Here is a 25,927-nt window from a genome sequence, read left to right as displayed (position 1 = left end):
ATGCAAGGCTGGTTCAACACTTGTAAAACAATCAATGTGATTGATCATATCAGCAAGAGAAAAACCAAGAACCATATGATCCTCTCAATAGATGCAGAGAAAGCATTGACAAAATATAGCATCCATTCCTGATCAAAACTCTTGAAAGTGTAGAAATAGAGGGAACATTCCTCAGCATCTTAAAAGCCATCTATGAAAGGCCCACAGGAAATATCATTCTCAATGGGGAAACACTAGCAGCCTTTCCCCTAAGATCAGGAACAAGACAGGGATGTCCACTCTCACCACTGCTTTCAACATAGTACTAGAAGTCCTAGCCTCAGCAAGCAGACAATAAAAAGACATTAAAGGCATTCAAATTGGCAAAGAAGAAGTCAAACTCTCCCTCCTCGCAGATGACATGATACTGTACATAGAAAACCCAAAAGGCTCCACCCCAATATTGCTAGAACTCATACAGCAATTTGGTAGCATGGCAGGATACAAAAATCAATGCCCAAAAGTCAGTGGCATTTCTATACACTAACAATGAGACTGAAGAAAGAGAAATTAAGGAGTCAATCCCATTGACAACTGCACCCAAAAGCATAAGATACCTAGGAATAAACCTAACCAAAGAAGTAAAGGATCTATACCCTAAAAACTACAGAACACTTCTGAAAGAAATTGAGGAAGACACAGAGATGGAAAAATATTCCATGCTCATGGATTGGCAGAATTAATATTGTGAAAATGTCAATGTTACCCAGGGCAATTTACACGTTCAATGCAATCCCTATCAAAATACCATGGACTTTCTTCAGAGAGTTGGAACAAACTGTCTTAAGATTTGTATGGAATCAGAAAAGACCCCGAATAGCCAGGGGAATATTGAAAAAGAAAACCATAGCTAGGGCATCACAATGCCAGATTTCAGGTTGTACTAAAAAGCTGTGGTCATCAAGACAGTGTGGTACTGGCACAAAAACAGAATCATAGATCAATGGAACAGAATAGAGAATCCAGAAGTGGACCCTCAACTTTATGGTCAACTAATATTAGACAAAACAGGAAAGACTATCCACTGGAAAAAAAGACAGTCTCTTCAATAAATGGTGCTGGGAAAATTGGACATCCACATGCAGAAGAATGAAACTATACCATTCTCTTACACCATACACAATGATCAACTCAAAATGGATGAAAGATCTAAATATGAGACAAGAGTCCATCAAAATCCTAGAGGAGAAAACAGGCAACAACCTTTTTGAACTTGGTCACAGTAAGTTCTTGCAAGATACATCCATGAAGGCAAGAGAAACAAATGCAAAAATGAACTATTGGGACTTCATCAAGATAAGAAGCTTTTGCACTGCAAAAGAGACAGTCAACAAAACTAAAAGACAACCTACAGAATGGGAGAAGATATTTGCAAATGACCTATCAGATAAAGGACTAGTATCCAAGATCTATAAAGAATTTATTAAACTCAACAGCAAAGAAACAAAGAATCCATTCATGAAATGAGCAAAAGACATGAACAGAAATCTCACAGAAGACACAGACATGGCCAAGAAGCACATGAGAAAATGCTCTGCATCACTGGCCATCAGGGAGATACAAATCAAAAGCACAATGAGATACCACCTCACACGAGTGAGAATGAGGAAAATTAACGAGGCAAGAAACAACAAATGTTGGAGAGGATGTGGAGAAAGGGGAACCCTCTTGCACTGCTGGTGGGAATGTGAAATGGTGCAGCCACTCTGGAAAATGGTGTGGAGGTTCCTCAAAGAGTTCAAAATATACCTGCCCTACGACCCAGCAATTGCACTGTTGGGGATTTACCCCGAAGTTACAGATGCTATGAAACAGCGGGACACCTGCACCCTGATGTTTATAGCAGCAATGTCCACAATAGCCCAACTGTGGAAGGAGCCTCAGTGTCCACTGAAAGATGAATGGATAAAGAATATGTGGTCTATGTATACAATGGAACATTACTCAGCTGTTAGAAATGACAAATACCCACCATTTCCTTCGACATGGAGGGACTTGGAGGGTATTATGCTGAGTGAAATAAGTCAATCGGAGAAGGACAAACATTATATGGTCTCTCATTTGGGGAATATAAAAAATATTGAAAGGGAATAAAGGGGAAAGGAGAAAAAAATGAGTGGGAAATATCAGAAAGGGAGACAGAACATGAGAGACTCCTAACTCTGGGAAACGAACAAGGGGTGGTGGAATGGGAGGTGGGCGGGGTGTGGGGGTGACTGGGTGACAGGCACTGAGGGGGGCACTTGACGGGATGAGCACTGGGTGTTATTCTTATGTTGGCAAATTGATCACCAATAATAAATAAATAAATAAATAAATAAATAAACAAACAAACAAAGAACAAATCCTTATGGTAAACAAGTCACTTAGATAATAAACTGTTTTAAACATATGGCAGGCAGATTGAATAATATGCCCTGAAACTTAACTACATATGCAAATATTTTGCTGTAATGCTGAAATTTAGTCTATCCTTCAACACTAGTTTTTCACCATATATGAGTAAAATGTAGGTGAATGGAGGTAAGAGATTGATAATATCTGCTTATCTTCAGTAGTAGATTAAGGAGATCCATTCGTGAAATTATAATTATTGTTAAAACATTTATATATAATGCAAAGATGTTGTTATGAAGTCTAATGTAGTTCCTGAGTTATACCATGACATTGAGTATCAGGACATCTTGAGGTTCCACAATACTTTTTGTGAAATGCATATAAATTTATAGTAGCACTACAGGCTGTGTGCATGACTTGAACTTCAGTGAGTTCCTCCATGATAAGTGAAAGGCTTTCTGGTGTTTATCGTGTCATTATCATTTACATGACCTATTTTCATGAGTGTTAAGTGGCAATAGCAGAAAGACTAAAACATCTTTCCTTTGTCAGATTAGGCAATTCTTATAATCTTTGCAAGATACAAGAATAATACAATACTTACAAGGTTCTAAAAGGAGACACTTTTGCAAATGGACTTAGCAATGTGATAGTTCAATGCTTCTTGGCATTCTTATTAACAACACTTGCTATATGGGGAAAAAGGGCTAGGTTTTTTTGCACTACAGTACCTCCTCCTGAACTTCATTCAAAATACAAAAGAATGTAGCCATTTTACTGAAACTTCTAAGGAGAAAAGTTAAGCACCGAGAATTGAAGAGCATTGCATTTCATCATCATTTACCTCTTCAGTAATTGAATCTAATGATGAAGTGGCTTCATCATAGAGAATGATTGGGGGGTTCTTCAAAATGGCTCTTGCAATTGCTACTCTTTGCTTTTCTCCTCCTGGTAAAGAAATATTTAGTTTAAAGAAGTATAATATTAACACATTTCATGTTTCTAGTATTTCCACTGATCATAACCACCAAGTAATGCCTTCAACATATCTGTCTACTCTGACAACTGTTTATTTTACTCAGAAGAGTCTAAGTTTATATATGATATCCTTTGACAAATTATATACCCTGGAATATGAATGTAATTCTGGATTTTGACTTTGTGGCAGTTGAGAGTACGAGGAGAACAGCTTCCATTCCACAATTATTTCTCTCACCAAGAATATGCTCATTACATGTGTTACTTTATATTACTTCCCAATGTACAGCAATCTCAGGAAAATTTCAATATTAGAGAATCAACAATGCCAAATAAAATTCAATATCTGAAACCTGGCAATGACAAACTATAAATATCTACATTTATTTCTTAAAAAAAGTACCATTCAGCCAGTATTCTTCTCAAGAATTCTTTTGACATATACTATTTTCACAGCACTCTTCAAAGTTAAAGGTATACACTAGGTACCTATTTCATCTTGGTTATTTGCTATGGGTCTCTAGAACAGCAGAAAGGAAAAAGAGGCCCAGAAAAGTTTAGTGATTTGCCCAAGATCACAGAGCAACTTCCAGTGGAATCTGGACCAGACCGGACTCCCAGTTCAATGCTCTTCCTAACAAAATACCCAAGGCCATGTTTGTTCCTAAATATATTCTAGTGAAAATAAAGCAATCTTTCTTTCCTCACTGGGACTCCTATAGGTCTAAGGTCATCAATCTTACATAGAACTACAGAGAATGATGCTTTGCTGAATATGCCCCCTTTAACCTTTTTTTTCAATTAATTTATTAATGTCTAAAAAAACTTGTAATTTTCAGCTTCAGTAACCTCTTCAGGAAATAAGCACCACCTATTTATTATCTGGTATACCAGATATTGTTTCAGTTTTATTTTTTCTGCAATTATTATTTCCAACTTGTAAAGGGAGCTCCTTATATCTAATATTAGTAAGTTTGTATTTATACTATCCACACTCTTCCTCATTTAGTAAGATCAAAATTCTCCTACAAAAGCAAGCATCATGCCAGAACTGTCTCCTTACCCACCTAGCAACTCAGCAGCAGAAACCTCCTAAAAGAAGCAGATACTCAGAGGAAGGACTAGTTTAAACATGCCTCCAAATTTCAAGTAGAATCCAGCCCAGTTTCAATTCTATTCAATAGAAATTTGGAACTTGGAGAAGAAACATTTGTTTGTTCCCTACCATAAATATTGGCATAGATGCTAAATAATACAATGCTGTTCATTTAGAGAGGTCTAACTCCAAGGCAATGGATATTAGGAAAGAACAAAATTTCTTTAGCCATTCCTACTCCCAAAGGCATGCAGAGAGGGTGAAAAAATGATTGGAAAATGGCATGTGGCATAGCTATTTGAGGCAGAGTCATATGTTGAGAGGCCTATAAATATATGTTATATTATGTGAAAACCTGGAGATCTTTAGAATTAGCCAAATGGACAAATCATCCAGGAGTGATCTAGTTAGCTGGACACTACTCCTGTTAAAAGCTGTGGTAAAGTATAAAGGGGGACTGGAATGATGCAAGCATCTTATACTACCAGGTGATAATCAAAAAACTATTATAAACCAAACTAACTTAAAAATGATCTTTGCTTAACATTTTCTAAATCTAGATGAAAACTTTCTAATGGACTGCAAATTCCTTGACAGCAAGTCTGTTTATGCTTCATCTTTTTAACTCTAAAATCATTTAGCATATTAGCTTGTACACAGTATGTACCTAATCATTCCTGTGAATAAATAAAGCCAGTTTGTAATGAAATGGTCAGTTTGTAATGAAAGGAATGGGGAATCATTAAAATTCATGTAGTGTTCTTCATTCTCTTTTTGCCTCACTTCCATCCCTCCTTAAACTAGAATGAAGAATAAATATAAAGGATATATAGTGTGTTTATATGAGTTACATTAATACTTTCAGGCATAGATATCATTATACTTTTGGAATTCAAATAATTTTGGGTGAAAATACATTTTTCTTGTTCCTCCAAAAGATTCAAGCATTGTAGGATAATCATTAAACCTAGCAATCTCATAATTAAACACTTAAATAGAAATGGACCAGCCCCAAAATGTACTTGACCACTGAGCCAGCAGGGACATGAAAATGAAATTGGCTGTAATGAAAGTCAAGTATAAGGAAGTCTAAAGTATTGAAAGCACCCCATAACAATCTAGGAAATATGGTGAGATATACTATTTACTATCAAATTACTTTTCCCTACTCTTACTACTTTCTCAGGTGAATAATGATGCTGACTTTCCTTTAATATTAAAATTATGGATGATAAATTAACACTGACCTGAGCATGTATTAGTAATTTACCATTAAGCACTTATAGTTTGCAGTTGCATGTGAGAAAAAAAAGACACCTGCATGACTTGAGAACAGTTATTTCCAACATGTTGAATCATTTATAGTAATGGCTGAGACTTGACCTTGTTGAGAGTGACTAGATGAGCACTCGGTGTATACTCTGTCACTACATTTTCTAGACAATGGCTCTGACAAATTAAAGTTTGAAGGGAGTACACAGTGGGGGCAGATCTAAAATCTCTAATTACCTGAAAGTTTGAGTCCTCGTTCCCCTACTTGTGTGTCATATCCATGTGGCATTCGAAGAATTGCATCATGGAGTCCAGCTAATTTTGCCACCGCAAATACCTCCTCAGGTGAAGCATGGATGTTTCCATATAAGAGGTTGTAGTAAATAGTATTATGGAATAGGACAGCATCCTGAAGCAGATTTATATATATGTACACATATATGTATGTTCATTACAAAAAATTCAAACAACTTAGTAAAGACATAAAGGCATAAAGAATAAAATGTGGTAACTCCTTTATCACCCCCCTCATCCCTACAATTCCATTTTCCTTCCCAACTATAATCACCATGAACAATTTGTTGAGTTATCAGTCCAGACTTTTTTGGATGAATTTATATACCATATAGTTTGCTTTTTTCAACACAGTGGGGTCATGTTATATATAGTACATAATATATATATATATATATATATATATATATATATATATAATTTGATAAATTGATCTTTTCATTTAACATACCCTAGTAATTGTTCATGTCAGTAACAGAATCCTACCTCGCTTTTTTATTTCTCTACTAATAGACATTAATGTAGTTTACAAATTTTTGCTACTACAAACAATGTTGGAATAAAATATCATTGTATATAGGACTTTGTGCACTTGCATATTTCTATAAGAAAGATTCCTAGGAAAGGGAGACAGAACATAAAGACTCCTAACTCTGGGAAACGAACTAGGGGTGGCGGAAGGGGAGGAGGGTGGGGGTGGGGGTGAATGGGTGACGGGCACTGAGGGGGGCACTTGACGGGATGAGCACTGGGTGTTATTCTGTATGTTGGTAAATTGAACACCAATAAAAAATAAATTTATTAAAAAAAAAGAAGAGAGATTCCTAGGAATAGACTGATGAATTAAAATGTAAGCATATATTTATCATTTGATAGTACTGCCCAATTGTCTTCCAAAATGCTCCAAAAGTATACATACTACAACCAGAGTGTATAAGGGTGTCAGACACTCATATCCTCAGCAACCCTGCAGATTAATAAGTTTCAGCTGTTGCTACATTTGGGGTAAAATGTGCTTTTTGTTTAAATTAGCACTTCTCTAATTACTAATGAGGTTACATATGTTACATGTTTCTCAGAAGCTTTTATTTTTTTATTTTTTTTTCTCAGAAACTTTTAAATTGGACACAGAAAACAAGCTTTTTAATTGGACATGGAAAACAAAGGACTCAAAGGACTTATACATTATAGATATTTTTTGGAGAAAGGTCACTACAAGCATTCATTTGACATTTCATCTTATTCTGACATAGCACACTAAATCTAATTTACTTAAAGTAAACATCCATCTCCACTTTCCTTTTAGTCTCTAAATGGTTGAAAGGCAACAGTTAGTTAGATTAAATAAAATGGCTCCATTAGTTCACATTAACTAAGATAATTAATTAAGATCTTTTACCACACAATCAGCTCGAGTTTCAGATATTACTTCAAAAAATATTTTAATCATTTTATATCAACTACTAATATAAAGTGTTCTTACATTGAAATGGTACTTAAACCCAATAACCTTAAAGTTCTATAAAGAGAAAATACTTATTTTTAAAATAATATTTTATATTCAAAAAAGAGCTAACAAATGCTAACTGGAAACTTTGAAAATCTTTAAAAATGGTAAAATAAAAATTTATCAAATTATTCATAATCCTATCATATAGCAATAACTATTAACATTTTGGTGTATTTTCTCCTTTCTTCTCTAGTTACATGTATTCATTTAGTATTATAAAATTGGGACGTTATATTTATTTATTTATTTATTTAAGATTCCATTAATCTACTTATGAGAGACACAGAGAGAGAGTCAGAGACACAGGCAGAGGGAGAAGCAGGTTCCATGCAGGGAGCCCGATGTGGTACTCGATCCTGGGTCTCCAGGATCACATCCTGGGCTGAAGGCAGCGCCAAACCGCTGAGCCACCCGGGCTGCCCTGGATGTTATACTTCACATGGTATCACCTCTTCACATTTTTAAAAAATATTTTATTTATTCATAAGAGACACACAGAGAGAGGCAGAGACATAGGCAGAGGGAGGAGCAGGCTCCTTGCAGGGAGCCTGTTGTGGGACTCGATCCCATGACCCCGGGATCATGACCTGAGCCAAAGGCAGACGCTCAACCACTGAGCCATCCAGGTGTGCTTTCTTTTTACATTTTGTATCTAAGTATTTTTCTATGACAATATTCTTTACAAGCAGCATATCTATAAATGGCTGTATGACATTTGATCCTATGTTGATAAATCTAACCATCTACTTATTGTTGGATATTCACATTGTTTTCAACTTCTGATACTATAAATAATGCTGTACTGAACATCTTTGCGTGTAAAAATCTGTTCACATCTCTGTTTACTTCCTTACTAAAACTTCCTAGAGGCAAAATTATTGGCATAAAGGGTATCAATATTTTTCTGGCTCTTGACATATATTGCCAAGATGCTTGTCAGAAAAGCTGTATACTTCCACTAGCCAAACAACAGACTAGACATTTCACACAGCCTTGCCCAAAATGGATGTCATGAATTCTAAAATCTTGCTGACAGGCAAAAAATGGTATTCCACTGTTAATTTAATTTATATTGGTAAACCCTCCAGTGAGGATTAGGATCTTTTCTTTATTAACTATGTATTTTTTCCCTTAGTGAATCAAATGTCTTATTTTTCAAAAGGTAAAGAATAACTGTTACATAGCCCAAGAGAATGACAGGAATCTAGTTGCATAGATGAGGACACCGAGCCCTACACAGAAAAATCCAAAATTCAGTTCACTTAATATACAGTTTAGGTCAGTATTTCTCAACAGAGTCTATGAATTATCTATATCAGAATAATCTAGGAGGCATATTAAAAAATGCAGGTTCCTGGGCCCTACACAGCCTCCTAAGCCAGAACTAAGGTGTGTCAAAGAGTTGGAATTTCAATAATCTCCCTAGGTGATTCATGCACACTAACATTTGGGATTCTTAGTGAAAAAGGGAGTGCAGAATGGCATGTCTCAGTTCATATGGGGACCTTTTATAAATTACACATCCCTGTCTGATCTCTTTCTTACAGTTCTCTCAGGAATTTAATTCAGATTCTAGCCTGCAACTTGTTCCCAGGTCTCTCTATTGGCTTTTTGCATAAGAAAAATTCATATGCTATAAGGCATCCTTGTTGTCTTCTCAGAGTTTGCTCTGAATTTATTTTCCCCTCTAAAGTCATTCAACAAATACTTATTAAATACTTACTACAAGTCAGGCACTGTGGCTGGCACAAAGAGGACAGTGGTAAACAAGGCATACAAACATGGAAGCAGAGAGCCATACTGCTTCAGTGTCAAAAACTTTCAAAATTACAGTAATAGTTTTCATTTACTGAGCAATTGTGATGGACATTGTGCTTGGTGCTTTATATTATCTCTAATCTATATAGGATAATAATTTTATCATATAAGAAAAATGGCTAGTATCCTTATTATTTTTTTTTAATCCTTATTTTAAAGACAAGGAAACTGAGGACCAAGAACACAACTTATAAGGGTTAGAGTTGGGATTAGAACCCATATCTGGGATCCCTGGGTGGCGCAGCGGTTTGGCACCTGCCTTTGGCCCAGGGCGCGATTCTGGAGACCCGGGATCGAATCCCGCATCGGGCTCCCGGTGCATGGAGCCTGCTTCTCCCTCTGCCTGTGTCTCTGCCTCTCTCTCTCTCTGTAACTATCATAAATAAATAAAAATTAAAAAAAAAAAGAACCCATATCTATCTGAGTTTAGTCTGGGCTCTTTCCTTTATATTATGCTTTCTAAGACTTAAAAAAAAAAAATCTTTCCGTCATGCACATTTTCCATTCACATTTTTTTAGTCTTTTTGGTAACAGAATTTAGACTGTAGGGCCTAATGCTTCCTACTTAGCATATATTGACTGTTTGATTTTTTTTTTTTTTTGAGAGAGAGAGAGAGAGAGAGAGAGAGAGAGAGAGAGAGAATCCCTAGGTAGCTCAGCGGTTTAGCACCTGCCTTCAGCCCAGCGCATGATCCTGGAGTCCCGGGATCGAGTCCCATGTTGGGCTCCCTTCATGGAGCCTGCTTCTCCCTCTGCCTGTGTCTCTGCCTCTCTCTGTGTGTGTCTTTCATGAATAAATAAAATCTTTAAAAAAATAATAGCAGAAAAGAAGGAAAAAATGTAAAATAGAGAGAGAAGGGAGAGAGAGAGAGAGAGAGAGAGAGAGAGAGAGAGAATGAGCACACACATGAGCAGAGTGGGGACGGGCAGATAGAGAGGGAGAGAGAGAATCCCAAGCAAGTTTTATGCCCAGCACAGAGCCTAAATCGCAGGGCTCCATCTCAGGATGCTTAACTGACTGAACTACCCAGGCTCCCCTATATTGACTCTGAATTCAAATTATTCTAACAAAATATCTATCAACCCAATAAACCTTCCCCCAAATAGGGGTTTTTTTTTTTAAATACCTGAGGTACCACTCCCACTGCCCTCCGAAGGCTTTCCAGGCTCACATCTTGTATATTTTGACCAGCAAGGTAAATGTTACCCTTCTGAGGCTCATAGAAGCGGAACAACAGCCTTACTATTGTGCTTTTTCTGAAATTGGAGACAAGGAAAGATTATTTAGCTCTTACTGGCATTAGGGAACATGTTTTAAACCATTATAATCATTTTATTATGGTAAAGAAAAAATATTACATTGGGAATCATCAATCAATGATGCAGAATTTTATAAATAACTGAATTACCCACCCTGACCCACTACCTCCTACAATGGCCACTTTCTTTCCTGCAGGGACTTCAAAAGATATTCCACTAAGGACTTTCTGCCCCTCAATGTATTCAAAATGCACATTATCAAAGGCCACCGAAGCTGTCTGTGGTGTGATCTGAATGGGAGATGCCATTGCTTTGTCCTAGTAGGGAAGAAGGAAAAAAGCCACTTTTATACACCATGTAGAGTACAGTCAAGCAGACAATTCTCTAATTCAGAGAGAAAAAGGAGAATAATGGGGAAAGAGGAGGTTTATAAATAGAGTTAGATCACTTCCAAGCATGCTTTTAAAGATTTGTTTTCCATTCTTCACTAAGGTCAAAAACACTTAAATGCTTTGGTTTCGAGCAATTTTATGGGGCAGGTAGAGGGATGGTGGGCAGGGTAGTAAGGAAGCTGAGGATGTGAGGAAAGGCAATCACACATCATATATCATTATTAGCAGAAGTAAATCAAGTCCAAGTACAAATAATTCAATTTAACAAAATTTAGCTTTTAGGTATAATATTTACTAACACTGTAATGTTTCTAAACATGAAAGTAAAAGCTGTAACAACTTCTTAATACACATGATAGCTCTAATTCTTGCACAAGAGAAACCAGTTTGCTGAAATGGTGATGTAAATATTCCCTGACAATGATCCTATTAATGGGATGATGCTCACATGCTTTTAAAAAGGTACTAAATAGATTACTTACTTTAATTCGAGTGTCTACCTTGAGTAGAGTAAACAAGGTGTTCATATCTATGAGTGCTTGTCTAGTTTCTCTATACACAGTTCCCAGAAAGTTAAGGGGTAATGAAAGTTGAAAAAGCAGTCCATTCACCATTACTAGATCTCCAACGGTAAGGGTACCTTAATATGTAGTTGGCAGAAGGGAAAAAAGGTATTTTAGATGTTATATACTTTTCCAGCTTAAGACAGAGGAGTTTATAGTCTATTAGTCTGGAATATGCTACAAAATGCAAATAACCAGCAACTCTTAAGGCCTACTCAAATTTCAAGGCATTTTAATTCATGATTTAGGAATATAGGGAACTTGATATAAGTGGAATGGGAACTGTTCACCCATATACTATATATATATATAGGATCATACTATACTACATACATATACATAATGGTCTAAGTGAAGATAGAAATGGATGGCTAAAAATCTTTCACTTCTTCATAAGACACTGGCAAATTTCTTTGTAATGTGAAATAGAAACTTTTTTTAAAGTATATATTAAAAAAATGGAGAAAATGGATATCATGAATGGGAATGATAAACCACGTATTAAGGTCACAGTAAATGAATAAATCCTGAGTGGGTAGGTTACAGAAAAGAGGCAGAGACATTATTTACTTTTGAAATGTTCTGCAAATGAATCTTCCTAGATTAAAATGTAAATAGTAATTATAAAAAAAGTATGTTTGCATTTTGGTCCTTTGGACTAAACACTAAATTAATTACATTGCTTTCCAGGTCTACAAGTGAAATTAGAAATATTAGATGCTAAAAAAAAGAAGTTACTCCTGAAAGAGTCAGTATGTAGCCCCACAAAATGTATAAATAGTAGTCCTAATTAATTAGTTAACTAGTGCTAAACTTGTAGTATCAAACAAAAATAAGTTAAACATCATACAATTAAGAAAACACATTCTCGTACAAAAAGAAAAGTTAGAGGATCTTAAAGCATCTTACTGAATATATTTTGTAACTAAGACTAATATATACATTCCTTTCATTAATCTTTATTTATAAAGATTAAGTGAAACATCTATAAACGTGAAAATTGCAGATCCATTACCTGCTACAATGCCCTGACTGGCGAGCACCATAATAGCCGTTAAACCAACACTGAAAATAGCACTTTGACCAAAGTTCAACATAGCCAGAGTAGAGGTACTTTTCAATGAAGCAGTCTCATATGTCTTCAGAAATCTATCATATCTTTGTGCTTCATAGTTTTCATTATTAAAATACTACAAAATATATAAAAATTACATACAAGTACAATTAGAATTTATTCTCTTAAGTGATTAGTATCTTTTTCATCTGATTTTATGTTATGCATACAACTCTATACTGTATACTCCATTTAAAAAACTGACTTTCAATACATTGGACTATGGTACTCCTATACTTTTCCATAATGAACTGTATTTCGAAAAGTCCATAAAATTCATCTCATTTTGATGAATGCCTGGTTAATTAATTAATTAATTTATATTTTTTTTGCCTGGTTAATTTAAATCCAGATCTAAAAAAGCTGTTAAGGGGGATGCCTGACTGGCTTAGTTGGTGAACAGACGACTCTTGATTTCAAGGTTTTAAATTCAAGCCTCTACACTGGATGTAGAGATTACTTAAAAAAAAAAATCTTAAAAAAACAAAAGCTGTTAAAGGCACTTCTTTCACAAAGCCTTTCCCTGATCCCCCGAGACTGAACTGACAGATCTCACTGTCCCGACTACATTATGCCTTCTTGTATAGTCACCTGCATACTTAAATTCTCCCAGTTTATGGAGTTAATTCTGGGAGGGCAAGGATTAAATATTAATAGTTTTTTATCACCCTTCCCCATCACAAGACTTAGTGTAGTGCTTTGGATACAAAAGGCATTCAGTAATACTTGTTAAATGAAAAATGAACACATAAATGAGCACTATGCTAGGTACACTGAGGGACAGAGTCAAGAACTTACATGTCAGTTTGTTTAGCTTAGTGTTTATTCTAAATCAAGGTGCTAATTCAGAAGGTAAAAGTCTGATGCTGCCATACAAAAATGGAGGTAGAAAGGACAATTTCCAAATAAAGAAAAATAATAAAGCACAATTAATCTATCACACCTAAAGGTCCTATCCTAATCTGAAGCTCTAACTTAACAGCACTTATTCAATTAAATGGCAGAACAAATCTTTGTGTGATGTGAAAGGCAGAGGAAAGCATAATTAAACATATTACCTTCACAGTTTCATAATTCAGCAGTGAGTCTATGGCAGCGTTACCTGCATCATTATCCGCTTTGTTCATTTCTATTCTAAATCTAGTTCTGTAAGACAAAGATTCGCATAGACATGAAATTTTTGCTATGAAAGCATAACTAATTTCTGAACCTTGACTGGCTCCTGGGAAATACTTTACCTCCACCGTGTAACAGCAACTGTGAATGCTGTGTATGCACCAAGTGTCCCAAGGGTTACCAAAGCAAACTGGGCACCACATCTATAATACTGGAGAAGGCAAAATGCAGAAATGATAAAGTCATTGTTCTTGCGAAACAGTTTACAATATACAACAGCAAGTATCAGTCAAAAGATTTTAATAAAAATATGTTGATGGGAAGTTGTATAAATAAATAAATAATTATGTGAGTAATCAAATACCTTAGAAAAGCTACATTAGGTAGCAAGGGAAGAAAGCAAAACTACATTTGCCACATTGATACTACTGTTTAATGTGACAAAAATAATGCAATAAGCCTTAAGAGAGATAAAGAGTATATATACACTTTTAATTACAAAGTATGAAATTGTAATAAATGGTAAATAAAAATCTAGATAATCTGAGCATACCAGTCCAAAGTCATATACAAATATCTCTACTAACAAAAAAATTACAAGCACTAGTTAAATGACTGATCTATACATAGAACCAACCAACTCTTTACAATAACAAGATTTTGGACAGTCTCTTGAAGTTTATGGCAAAATAATTAAGTGAACTGAATAACCCTTCTGATACCACACAATTTTGCTTTCAAACCATGAGCATTCAATAGCACAAGAGCTTCAAGTACTAAATAACTACTCATGAGAATGTAAGATAAAAGCCTGTTATGAAAAATGTATTACTTACCAAAATACCACTGACAAGAGTCACCTCAAACATGATGGGAAGAAGATTAAATACTAAAGCACTCAGGACAAAACTGATACCCCTTGTCCCTCTGTCAATAGCCTTTGATAAAGCTCCTGTCTGTCTACTCAGGTGGAAAGCCAGATCCAGGTTGTGAAGATGGAGAAAGACATTTCTGGCTATTCTTCGGATTGAATTTTGTGCTACCTTGCCAAATACTGCATTTCGAACTTCATTAAAAAAGGCAGCTCCAGCTCTTGATACACCATCTAGCAATACATTCGAAAGAAAAAAAAATGGGTTGTAAAAACATTAGAATCATAGGAGGGTAAAATGATAAGTATATAGTAAGAAAGTGTATATACATTAAATGAATACATCACAAAAAACTTACATTAAAATAAACCTAGAAAGAATCTAGCCTAATGAGTACCGATCTTTCCACCACTATGGATCCTTTTCAGTGTTATTTTCCTCTATAAATTCCAGATGTTGAAAGATTTTTTTCCAACTAAATATTTTTAGTAAATAGTAGCCCATATGGCCTTACTGTGGACAAATGTACCATATGTCTGTAGTTTTTTTTTTAAATCTCCTTTAACTCCCCAAAATAACAAATGATAAAAATCAAGATCCTGAAAAATCAAGGGCCTTGACTAAAGAATACTCCCATTCAAGTCTCCTGAGTCTCAATAAAGTGTCCTTTCTAATGCATGAGGGAACAAAGCAACATGTGCTGTTCTTTATAAATGGTATATTTGTGTCATGGCTATTGAATATAATTTAATAAGGCATTAATGTACATATATCATTATTTAGCTATTTATTAAATAATTAACAACAACAGCAAGAAAAAACTAGAATTACTGAAAAGGTTATCTTATAAAGAGACTATTAAAAGTTATATTATTATGAATTTAATGTCTTATTTCATATTAGTTTTTCTAGAACTTGAAAAATGAGGCTATTACAGAATTTTTAAAAAGTAGATCATAAAAATCTTTAAATATTACATATCAAAACTCTCACATAAAATGATAGACACTGAAAATGCTACGTTGTATTTGTGATGAAAAGGTCATCTCAAATATGATGAAACCTTCTTGAAGAAAGTCAACACCTGTAGACAGATAAAAGAATCACACATACAGCCAATCAGAACTGCCGTTGCCATGGTTGCAACTGTATTTGGTGCATCACTTAGGTTCAGCATGTTTCCTGACATCTGGTTGAGGCTGTCTACAGCATATTTAAACATGAAGGGAACCACAATATTCATGGCCTAAAAATATAAAAGCAGTAATTATCCATCATATACAAAATATTTTCTAAAAGTACAAATATTTACCTTAAATTAGTATTTATGGTAATGTTTAGATATTAATCATTTACTAGTACTGAAATGATTTTCCCAGTTTATAAAGATAAAATCTTCGGCTTTGGAGAGCTGTCATTTCAGGATTCCTACCTCACACTGACTGCCATGTTAATATTCATTTACAAGCTACACGCATTAGTCAAATGCTCATGCCTCCATGAAATAATCCCCGATTATCCACTCAAAATGCTCTCTCCATTATCTGAAATCCTACAGAGCTTATGGCACCTTAAGGCAAACTGCCTTATTGTTATTTATGTATATATATATTTTTTCTTTCTTACTAGATCTTTAATGGTCTATATCATATTCCTTTTTTTGTCCTACTCTTGTTGAGTGCTACTATGCTTTGTATATAGTTGGTATTCAATCAAATATATAAAATTATTTGTCCACCAAAATAATGGTAAAACTAAAATTATTTAGCAAAAAAGTATCTCAAAAGTGGATTAATTCCAAGTATCTGTGGCTGAGTCACCAATGGGAAAAAACCAACAACGTAACACTGGTAGATCTATTTGTCCCACAAAAATCTTCCTTTGGTCAGAGAAGTGGTGAAGAAATGAGTAAAACAGGTGAAGGGGATTAAGAGGTACAAACTTCCAGTTATAAAATAAAAAAAGTTGTGGAGATGAAACGTACAGCATAAGAAATATAGTCAATAACATTGTAGTAATGTTATATGGTGACTACATTTATTGTGGTAAGCACTGAGTAATGTGCAGAATTGTTGGATCACTTTGTTATATGCCTGTAACTAATACTGACATTATATGTCAACTATAATTCAATAACATAAATTTAAAAAGATTCCTGGGATCCCTGGGTGGCACAGCGGTTTGGCGCGGGCCTTTGGCCCAGGGCGCGATCCTGGAGACCCGGGATCGAATCCCACGTCGGGCTCCCGGTGCATGGAGCCTGCTTCTCCCTCTGCCTATGTCTCTGCCTCTCTCTCTCTCTCTCTCTCTCTCTCTGTGACTATCATAAATAAATAAAAATTTAAAAAATAAAAATAAAAAAAATAAAAATAAAAAGATTCCTTTGCTCCAACACTAAACAAAACCCTCTAAATACCAAACTAAGCTTTCAAAAACCAACCTATTTCTCCGTGAGAATATACCAAAAAGTATGAAAATTATGGGTATACTGCTTTCATGTATTCAAGGCAAATATTCATTCACTCATATGTCATATTTTCTGCAAGGTTACAGTATCAAAAACACCAACTATCATTTAAGAACAGAAAACTGATTAGACTGCCAAAGCTTTGAAGAAATTAATTTCAGGGACGCCAAATGGCTCAGCGGTTGAGCATCTGCCTTCGGCTCAGGGCTTGATCCTGGGGTCGGGAATTGAGTCCTGAATCCGGCTCCTTGCAGGGAGCCTGCTTCTCTCTCTTCCTATGTCTCTGCCTCTCTCTGTGTGTCTCTCACGAATAAATAACCAAAATCTTTAAAAAAAAAAGATTTAATTTCATATACATTAATAACATATGAAAGCAATTTTTAAAAAGATATTTATATTTATTTCCGAGAGAGAGAGAGAGAGAGCACGCAAGCAAGAGCAGCGTGTGTGTGTGTGTGTGGGGGGGGGGGGGTTGGGAGGGGAAAGCAGAGCATGGACTCCCAAAGCGAGGCTTGATCCTGGGATCCTGAGATCATGACCTGAGCCGAAGGCAGCGGCTTAACCAACTTAGCAACCCAGGCGCCCTGAAAGCAATTCTATAAGGCTTAACAAAAACAATGAAATTCCAGCTCTTATTAAAGTCTCATTATTATATCATTCATCCTTGTTAAACATAAAAAATATTGTCAACAAGCCTAAGTTCAGCTGAAAACTGATAGGAGCTAGGTAAATCTTCCGAATCAAGATTTCAAAGTAAAGTATACAAGTGTCCTAACAACTAAGCAGGTTCAACAATATCATTAAAATACACAGCAGATGTTGGAATACTTCTAAGAATATAACAGTATGGGATAAACTGCTCAAAATTTTTTCTAACTTTTAAAATATAATCTAAAAGAAAAGCAGGTTTCAAGTATGATAAATTTCACAATTCTGATTTTCATATAATCATATAACCTCAAGCTCTTGTTTCTCCTTGAAATGCCCTGCCTGCCTGATTTACCTTTCTATTTCTCCATTTTCTAAAACCCACTCTGAATACCATTCCTATTATGAAAACTGAAGGCATTTGGCACTTCCCATTTTCCAACTCCTCTTTTTTTATAGTTTATATCTTATTATTTGTCTTTTTACTATATATTTATTTGCTTTCTAGGTGTAATGTGCATGGATATACTGGCTTCTCAACCTCAGTTCACAAACCTTTCATGGCAAAACAAACATTTCGTGAACAGCTACCGGACTCATGTATGGTGCTAGGTACCTTTTGCAAAGGAGAGAGCTGAATGAAATAACAATTCTATTAAATGGATAACCCTATAATTGAGTAAACTCAGGTTCCATGAGGTTTAATGACTTGTCTGGTAAGCAGCAGAGCTAGGATTAAAATCTAAGACTGATTTGAAATTCATAATTTTTTCTAGTATACCACAGCCATATTAGCAGCTCATAAAGCAAGGGGCCATATTATTATTCTTCATTTGCACCCTAAAATAGATGCCTTCAAACCTGCTGTTGAAAGCAGATATAAAGTATGGCACAAGTAATTTAAATAAATTTGAGCAGATTCCTGGGTTTCTGTAAAATAAGACCACATCCTCACTTGCCTTCTTTTTTTTCCCCTCACTTGTCTTCTAATACAATTTCCTGAGTGAGAGAAAAAGTGATAGGTACAGCTAGCATGCAATTCTTTTAACTTACAGCCTATTATATCTTTGCCACAGCCAGAGTGAGTAGTGACTGAAACTAAATTATCACCAAGAAAAGTTGTGTAATTTTACTTTCTTGAAAATGTGTTTATGTTTGGTCAAATTTGGGAGCATAGTTGTAAATGTGTAAAGAATGTGAATATTATCTGTCTTGTATTTTTACTGACAGAAAAAAAGGCAGTTAGCACAGTGCTAAGAACATATACTACCACTAATAATAATTGGTGATTACTTCCAGTTTCCCCAAATAAATAATTTTTAAAGGAAAGAAATAAAAAAACATAAATGAAATAGAAAGGAGTATATTATGCATAGATGTTTTTATTAGTACATGTGTGTTGGCTGCACTGGCCTTGTGGTATTTTGAGCGTGGGGGGTGGCAAATATTGGTTTTCCATAATATTCTGCTTTCATGATAACTACACTTAAACCACCTCAGAGGAATATGAATTTTTTAAAAACGTTTTCTTTTGAAATAATTGTAGATCCAGAAATTGCAAAAGTAGTACAAAGAGACTTATAACCTTTCACTCAGTATCTCCTAATGATGACATCTTACATAGCTATAGTTCAATATCAAGACCAAAAATGTATATTGGCACATTGCTATTAACTAGATTACAGAACTCATTCAGTTTTTTACCATTTTTAAATGTATATTCATGTATGTATGGTTTATATATGTTGCCTACATGGTCCTAATGCTATCTTACCCCATCTTCAGATCCATGTAACCATCACCACAATCGAGATACAGAACTATTCCATCACAACAAAAGAAATCTCTTGTGCCACTTCTTTATATTCACTCCCATCCCACCTGGCCCCACAACATCAATCTCTGTCCTGTGGCAACCACTAATCTCTATAGTTCAGTCATTTTGAGAATATTATATATATAGAATCATATAGTTTGTAATCTTTTGAGATTGACCCTTTTTATTCCACTCTGCACGATGCCCCTGAGGTTCATCAAGGATGATGAATGTATCAATAGCTCATTTTTTAAAAGATTTATTTATTTATTTATTTATTTATTTATTTATTTATTTATTTATGAGAAAGAGAGGGAAAGCATGCACATGTGTGGAGGGGAGGGACAGAGGAAAAGGGAGAGAGAGTCTTAAGCAGACTCTGCACTGAGTATGGAGCCCAACATGGGGCTCAATCTCACGACCCTGATATCATAACCTGAGCTGAAACCAAGAGTCTAATGCTTAACACCAACTGCACTACCCAGGTACCCCTCATTAGCTTATTTTTATAGTTAAGTACTATTCCATAGATGTACCAAGTTTATTCAACCATTCATCCCTGAAGGACATTTTGGTTGTTTGTAGTTTTGGAATACAAATAAAAAGATGCTGTGGAAATTTTCATACAAGTGTTCATAAGTTTTCAATTCTCTGGGATAAATGCCCAAGAGTAATTGGTAAATCATATGGTGAGTCTATACTGAACTTTTTTAGGAAACTGCCATACTCTTTCTGAGTGGCTGTACCATTTTACATTCCCACCACCAGTAAAGTACGAGTGATCCAATTCCTCCACATCCTCACCAACATTTTATATCATCACTATTTTTTATTTTGAAACTTTTTTTTAAGTAAGCTCCACGCTGGCGCCCAATGTGGGGCCTAAATGCATGACCCTGAGACCAAGAGTCAGACATTCAACCAACTGAACCACCTAGGCACCCCTTTATTTTGAAACTATTTTAATAAGCATATAGTATTATCTTATGGTTTTGTGTTTCCCTAACAGAAATGATGTTGAACATCTTTTTGTAGTCTGATTTTCCACCCTTATATTCTCTTTGATAAAATATCTGTTTACATCTTTTGTAAATTTTATAACTGGACTGTTTTGGGATGGTTTTTGTTTTTGTTTTTTTGCTATTAAGAGTTCTAGATATTTTTTCTAGATATAGAGGCCTTTGTTGGGTATATAGTTTGCAAACATTTTCTCCTAGTGTGTAGCTTTGCTTTTCATCCTGCTGAAGAGCCTAAACTCCTACCCCACCCTAGTAGCCATCAGGAGTCCTTTCCTTTCAGAGTCAATGGAGGCCAACATGAGAACCTGGACTTTCAATCCCACCTGAAGTAATGAGGCAGCAACCCATCCCTATTGGAGCAGTATCACAGGAGGCCTGCTAAGTAATAGACTTTTTAAAAAGCCAGTCTCATAGAATATCCAAAATATCCAGGTTTCAATAAAGTAAAAAAAATCACTCATTATACCAAGGACTAATAAGATATCAACTGGAAATAAAAGAATACAATCAATAGACACAAATGTTAGAACTACCTGATGAGGATTTCAGAATAGCCATCATGAAAGTGCTTCAAGGAGCATTTATGAACATGCTTCAAACAACAAAAAAATAGAATGTCTCAGCAGAAAAATACAGGACATAAAGAAGAACCAAATGAAAAATCTGGAAACAAAAAATATAATGACTAATTAAAAAAAATCTGAATGTATGGGTTTCATGGCAGAATAGAGAGAACAAAGGAAAGAATCAGTCAACTTGAAAACAGAACAAGAAAATTTATTGCATATGAACAAGAGAGAGAAAACACTGAAAAGGGAGGGAGAGGGTACAAGACTCTAGGGTCTATGGGACTATAAAAAAGATCTATCACTCCTCTTTATAGTCTCAGAAGATTAGGAGAGAAAGTGTGAGGCTGAAAAAAGTATTCAAAGAAATAATGACTAAAAATTCCCCAAATATGGCAAAAGACATAAACTCACAGATTCAAGAGGCTGAGCAACCCCCTGAATAGGGAAAACCAAAGAAACTCACACCAAGACACATTATCATTAAAATTCCAAAAGCTAAAGACAAATTTAAAACCTTTAAGAGCAGCTAGAAAGAAAGACTACATACATTATGTGTAAGGGGAAAAACAATTTGAAGAAACCAGATTTCCAAGGAGGCCAGCAGGAAGTGGCATATTTTTCAAGCGATAAAAGAACTGTCAACTTAGAATCCTGTAATCAGCAAAATTAGCCTTCAAGAATGAAAGGAGTATCAAGATGTTCTCAGGAAAAATAAATCACTAGCAGACCTCCTCTAAAAGAACTGCTAAAGGACTCTTCATACACATGGGAAATGGAAGCAGAAGGAAACTTGGAACATCGGGAATGAAGGAAAAGCAACAGAAATAGTAAATATCTGTGCAAATATAGTAGCCTATTCTCTTAAGTTCTTTAAAATATGTTTGACGGACAAAAGCAAAAGTTAAATAATTGACTAATGGGGTTTTCAATGTATACAGATGTAATACATAAGATAATCGGTAAACATAAAGGGAGAGAGTAAAGGGACTTAAAAGGTAGTAAGGTTTTTATATTCCACTTTACATGGTAAAATATTCATTTTAAGTAAGCTATGAAAAGTTTAGTATCAATATTCTAATTCCTAGAGCAACTACAAAAAAATTGTATGAATAAATACACTGAAAGGCACAATAGATAAAATGGGATAGAAAAACATGTTTAAGTAACACAAAAGATGGCAGCAAAGGTGTAAGAGAGTAACAAAAGAAAGGAAACTGGCATAACAAATAATAGTAGACCAAACTCCAAATATATCAATAATTATCAATAAAATTATCAATAAATTATAATGACCAACATAAATAATTATTAATGTATCAATATACTGGCAATGAATAACTGGAAACCAATATTTTTAAAAATTACAATACCCCTCCCCCCTCAAATAAATTCTTAAGTATAAACCTAATGCAGGATTTCTCAACCTTCAGCACTATAGACATTCTGGGTTAGATCATTCTTTCTTAAGGGAAGAGATAATCTGTGCTCTTTAGGATGTTTACCAGTATCCCTAAAGTCTACCTACTACATGCACCCTCATCCCAAACTGTGACCATCAAAAAAGTCTCCAGATAGTGCCAAATGTCCCCTAAAAGGCAAAATCACCCCTGACTGGAAACCAGTAGTCTAATTGTACATGTTCAGTGTCTGTATGCTGAAAGCTATGAATGCAGATGAAATAAATCAAAGAAGATCTATGTAAATGGAGAAATATTCTATGTGCACTGACTGGAACACTCAGTATAGTAGGGATGTCAATTTTCCCTCATTGGTCTAGGGATTTAATAAAAATCCATTTAAAAATCCTGTATGGGGGCAGCCTAGGTGGCTCAGCGGTTTAGTACCACCTTCAGCCCAGGGCCTGATCCTGGAGACCTGGGATCAAGTCCCATGTCAGGCTCCCTACATGGAGCCTGCTTCTCCCTCTGCCTGTGTCTCTGCCTGCGCCTCTCATGAATAAATAAATAAAACCTTTTAAAAAACAAAAAATAAAAATCCCGTATGGTTTCTTTGTAGCTATAGACAAGATTATTTTAAAATTATATGGGCAGAGGAAGAAACTAGAATAGCCAAAAAAATTTTTTAAAGGAAAAACACTGGAAGAATCACACCACCTATCTTTATGTCTTACTTTAAAGCTACAATGATAAAATCAATGTGGTACTGATGAATGGAGAGACACGTATGTATAGATCAATGGATAAGAACACACACACACACACACACACACACTATGGTAGGGAGAATAATGGCTCCCTAAAATCTCCATGTACTAATGTAATTATCTCCAGAACCTATGAAGATGATATCTTACATAGCAACACAAACTTTGCATGTGATTAAAGAATATGAGCTGCGGAGAGTATCCTGAATTACCTGGGGGGGTCCGAGTATAGTAAAAAGGGTCCTTATAAGAAGGAGGCAGGGGCAGGTCAAAGTCAAGAGAAAAGATAGGACTACACAGACCAAAAGAGTCAGAGTCAGAGATTGAAGATGCTGCTGGCTTTAAGATGGAGGAAGGGGCCATAAGTCAAGGAATGCAGATAGAAAAGGCAAGGAAATAGATTCTCCCCAACGAGCCTCTAGAGGGAATATAGGCTTGACAAATGCTTTTATTCTGACCCAGGAAACCTAATTTGGGACTTCCAACCTTATAAAATAATACATATGTGTTGTTTTAGGCCCTCAAGTGTCAGGTTTTTATAGCAGCAATAGGATACAAAGGAAATTCAACTGGCAGAGGATAGCCTCCATGTAGGAACAATTGGACAAAACAATGAACTTTCAACTAAACTGGATACAAGAATTAACTCAAAATGGAACATAAACATAAATGTAAAAGGTAAACATATAACTTTTAGGAGAAAACTCAGATGAAAGTTGTAATGACCTTGAGTTGAACAATTCTTAGACACAAGAACTAAACACAATCCATAAATGAAAAAAAATGATAAACTGGAACCTATCAAAATTTAAAACTCTTGTTCTATATAAAACACTATTAAGGACATTGTTTTAAAAGCTACAGATGGGAGAAAATATTTGCAAATTATACCTGAGGAAAGTCTCATATCCAGAATTTATAAATAACTCACTAAAGAATAAAAATAGTCTAAATACAAACAGACAAAACACTTGAACAGACACTTTACCAAAGCAGATATATGGCTGGCAAGTAAGCACATGCATATTCAACACCATCAGCCATTAGGAAAATATATATTGAAACCACAAGACACCACTAAATGCCTGACAATATCATTTGTGGGGAAAGAAGTGAAGCAACTGGAACTCTCATACGCTGCTGGCAGGAAGTTAAAAATAGCCATTCTGGAAAATAGTTTGGTAGTTTCTTATAGAGTTAAACATACAGCAACCATGACCCAAAAATTCCACTCCTAGATTTTTGTCCCAGAGAAATGAAAACCCAGGTTCACACAAAAGACCATATCTAAATGTTTATAGTCCCTCTAGTTATAATTGCCAAAAGGTGGAAAGAAAGTAAATGTTCACCAGTGGATATATAAACAAAGTATAGTACACCCATACCATGAACTACACCTCAGCAATAAAAAGAAAAATGAACTATTGATATACTCAATGATTTGGATGAAAGACAAAGGCATATGATTGTATTTATATGGTATACTCAAAATGACAAAACTATAATGATACAGGACAAATCAACAGTATCCAGTACTTAGGAGTCTGAAGAGGATATATTCACAAAGGGGTTACACAAAGATTTTTGGGGTGGTAGCACTTTTCTATATCCTCTGACTGTGGCAGTAGTTACATGAATATATCCATGTGTTAAAAACCATAAAGGAGTGCACTTTACTGCAGTGTATATTAAAGGTAAAATTTAAAAAATAAAGCCAGTGTCTTTTGACCTGGCTCCCTAGAGGCTTGTGAGTTCTAAAAATAAGGCTAGATGCTAATTTATTTCAATCAAAATTGACTCAATATGGAGTTTAATCCCTCTGTTGTTTTCTAAAAATTGAGAAACTGTTTTTACTGAATTATAATCATGTGACAAAAGTTATGCTCAATCTCTAATTGCAATGTGCCCATTTATTTACCATTAATTTAAGTTCAGGAGAAATAAAAGGACCCTTTGCAACGACGTGGACAGAACTAGAGGATATTATGCTAAGTGAAATAAGTTTATCAGAGAAACACAATTCTCATATGATTTGACTCATATGTAGAATTTAAGAAACAAAACAATTATAGAAGAAGAAAAATAAAATAAGACAAAATCAGAGAGGGAGACAAACCATAAGAGACTCTTAATCATAGGAAACAGGGTCTCTGGAGGGGAGCAGGCTGGGGGGGACAGGGTAACTGGGTGAAGAACATTAAGGACGGCATATGGTGTAACGAGCTCTGAGTGTTATATAAAACTGATGAATTGGGAGATTTGCAAAGATGGTGGAAAACTAGGGGTTCTCAACTCACCTGGTCCCACCAACTTACCTAGATAACTTTCAAATCATCCTGAACACCTATGCGTTCGACCTCAGATTTAAAGAGAGAACTGCCGGAATGTTATAGAGACAAGGGTTTTTGCTTCTAGCAAGGTAGGAAGGTGGAAAAAAATAAAATAAAAAAGAATCAAGTGGGGGAGGGGCACCGAGAGGAGTCAGGCTAAAGCCAGGCAAAGCAGGAACTTTAAAAATTCACACCGGATTCTTCCCAGGCAGATAAGTGCTTAGCAGGGAACTCGGGCAGAATCACAGCAGGG

At 35.3% G+C, this 25,927-nt stretch overlaps 1 protein-coding gene across 5 annotated transcripts in view; it reads right to left on the bottom strand.

Moving 5' to 3' along the window:
- ABCB7 (ATP binding cassette subfamily B member 7) overlaps window positions 1-25,927 on the bottom strand; it is a 164,754-nt gene that overhangs the window by 31,807 nt on the left and 107,020 nt on the right. For all 5 annotated transcript variants that reach the window (XM_077889595.1, XM_077889592.1, XM_077889594.1 and 2 more), the window contains 10 exons: window positions 15,775-15,907; window positions 14,626-14,894; window positions 13,912-14,000; window positions 13,732-13,819; window positions 12,575-12,749; window positions 11,479-11,636; window positions 10,758-10,921; window positions 10,472-10,601; window positions 5,960-6,131; window positions 3,221-3,324 (listed from right to left, as the gene is read on the bottom strand). In XM_077889595.1, coding sequence (XP_077745721.1) covers window positions 3,221-3,324; window positions 5,960-6,131; window positions 10,472-10,601; window positions 10,758-10,921; window positions 11,479-11,636; window positions 12,575-12,749; window positions 13,732-13,819; window positions 13,912-14,000; window positions 14,626-14,894; window positions 15,775-15,907 — 1,482 coding nt within the window. The remainder of the gene's footprint in view (window positions 1-3,220; window positions 3,325-5,959; window positions 6,132-10,471; window positions 10,602-10,757; window positions 10,922-11,478; window positions 11,637-12,574; window positions 12,750-13,731; window positions 13,820-13,911; window positions 14,001-14,625; window positions 14,895-15,774; window positions 15,908-25,927) is intronic.

The sequence above is a fragment of the Canis aureus genome, chromosome X (genome assembly GCF_053574225.1).
Source record: "Canis aureus isolate CA01 chromosome X, VMU_Caureus_v.1.0, whole genome shotgun sequence".
Classification (NCBI taxonomy): Eukaryota; Metazoa; Chordata; class Mammalia; order Carnivora; family Canidae; genus Canis; species Canis aureus.
Note: the sequence above shows the minus strand (reverse complement) of the source record. Positions and strands in the feature narration are given on the sequence as shown.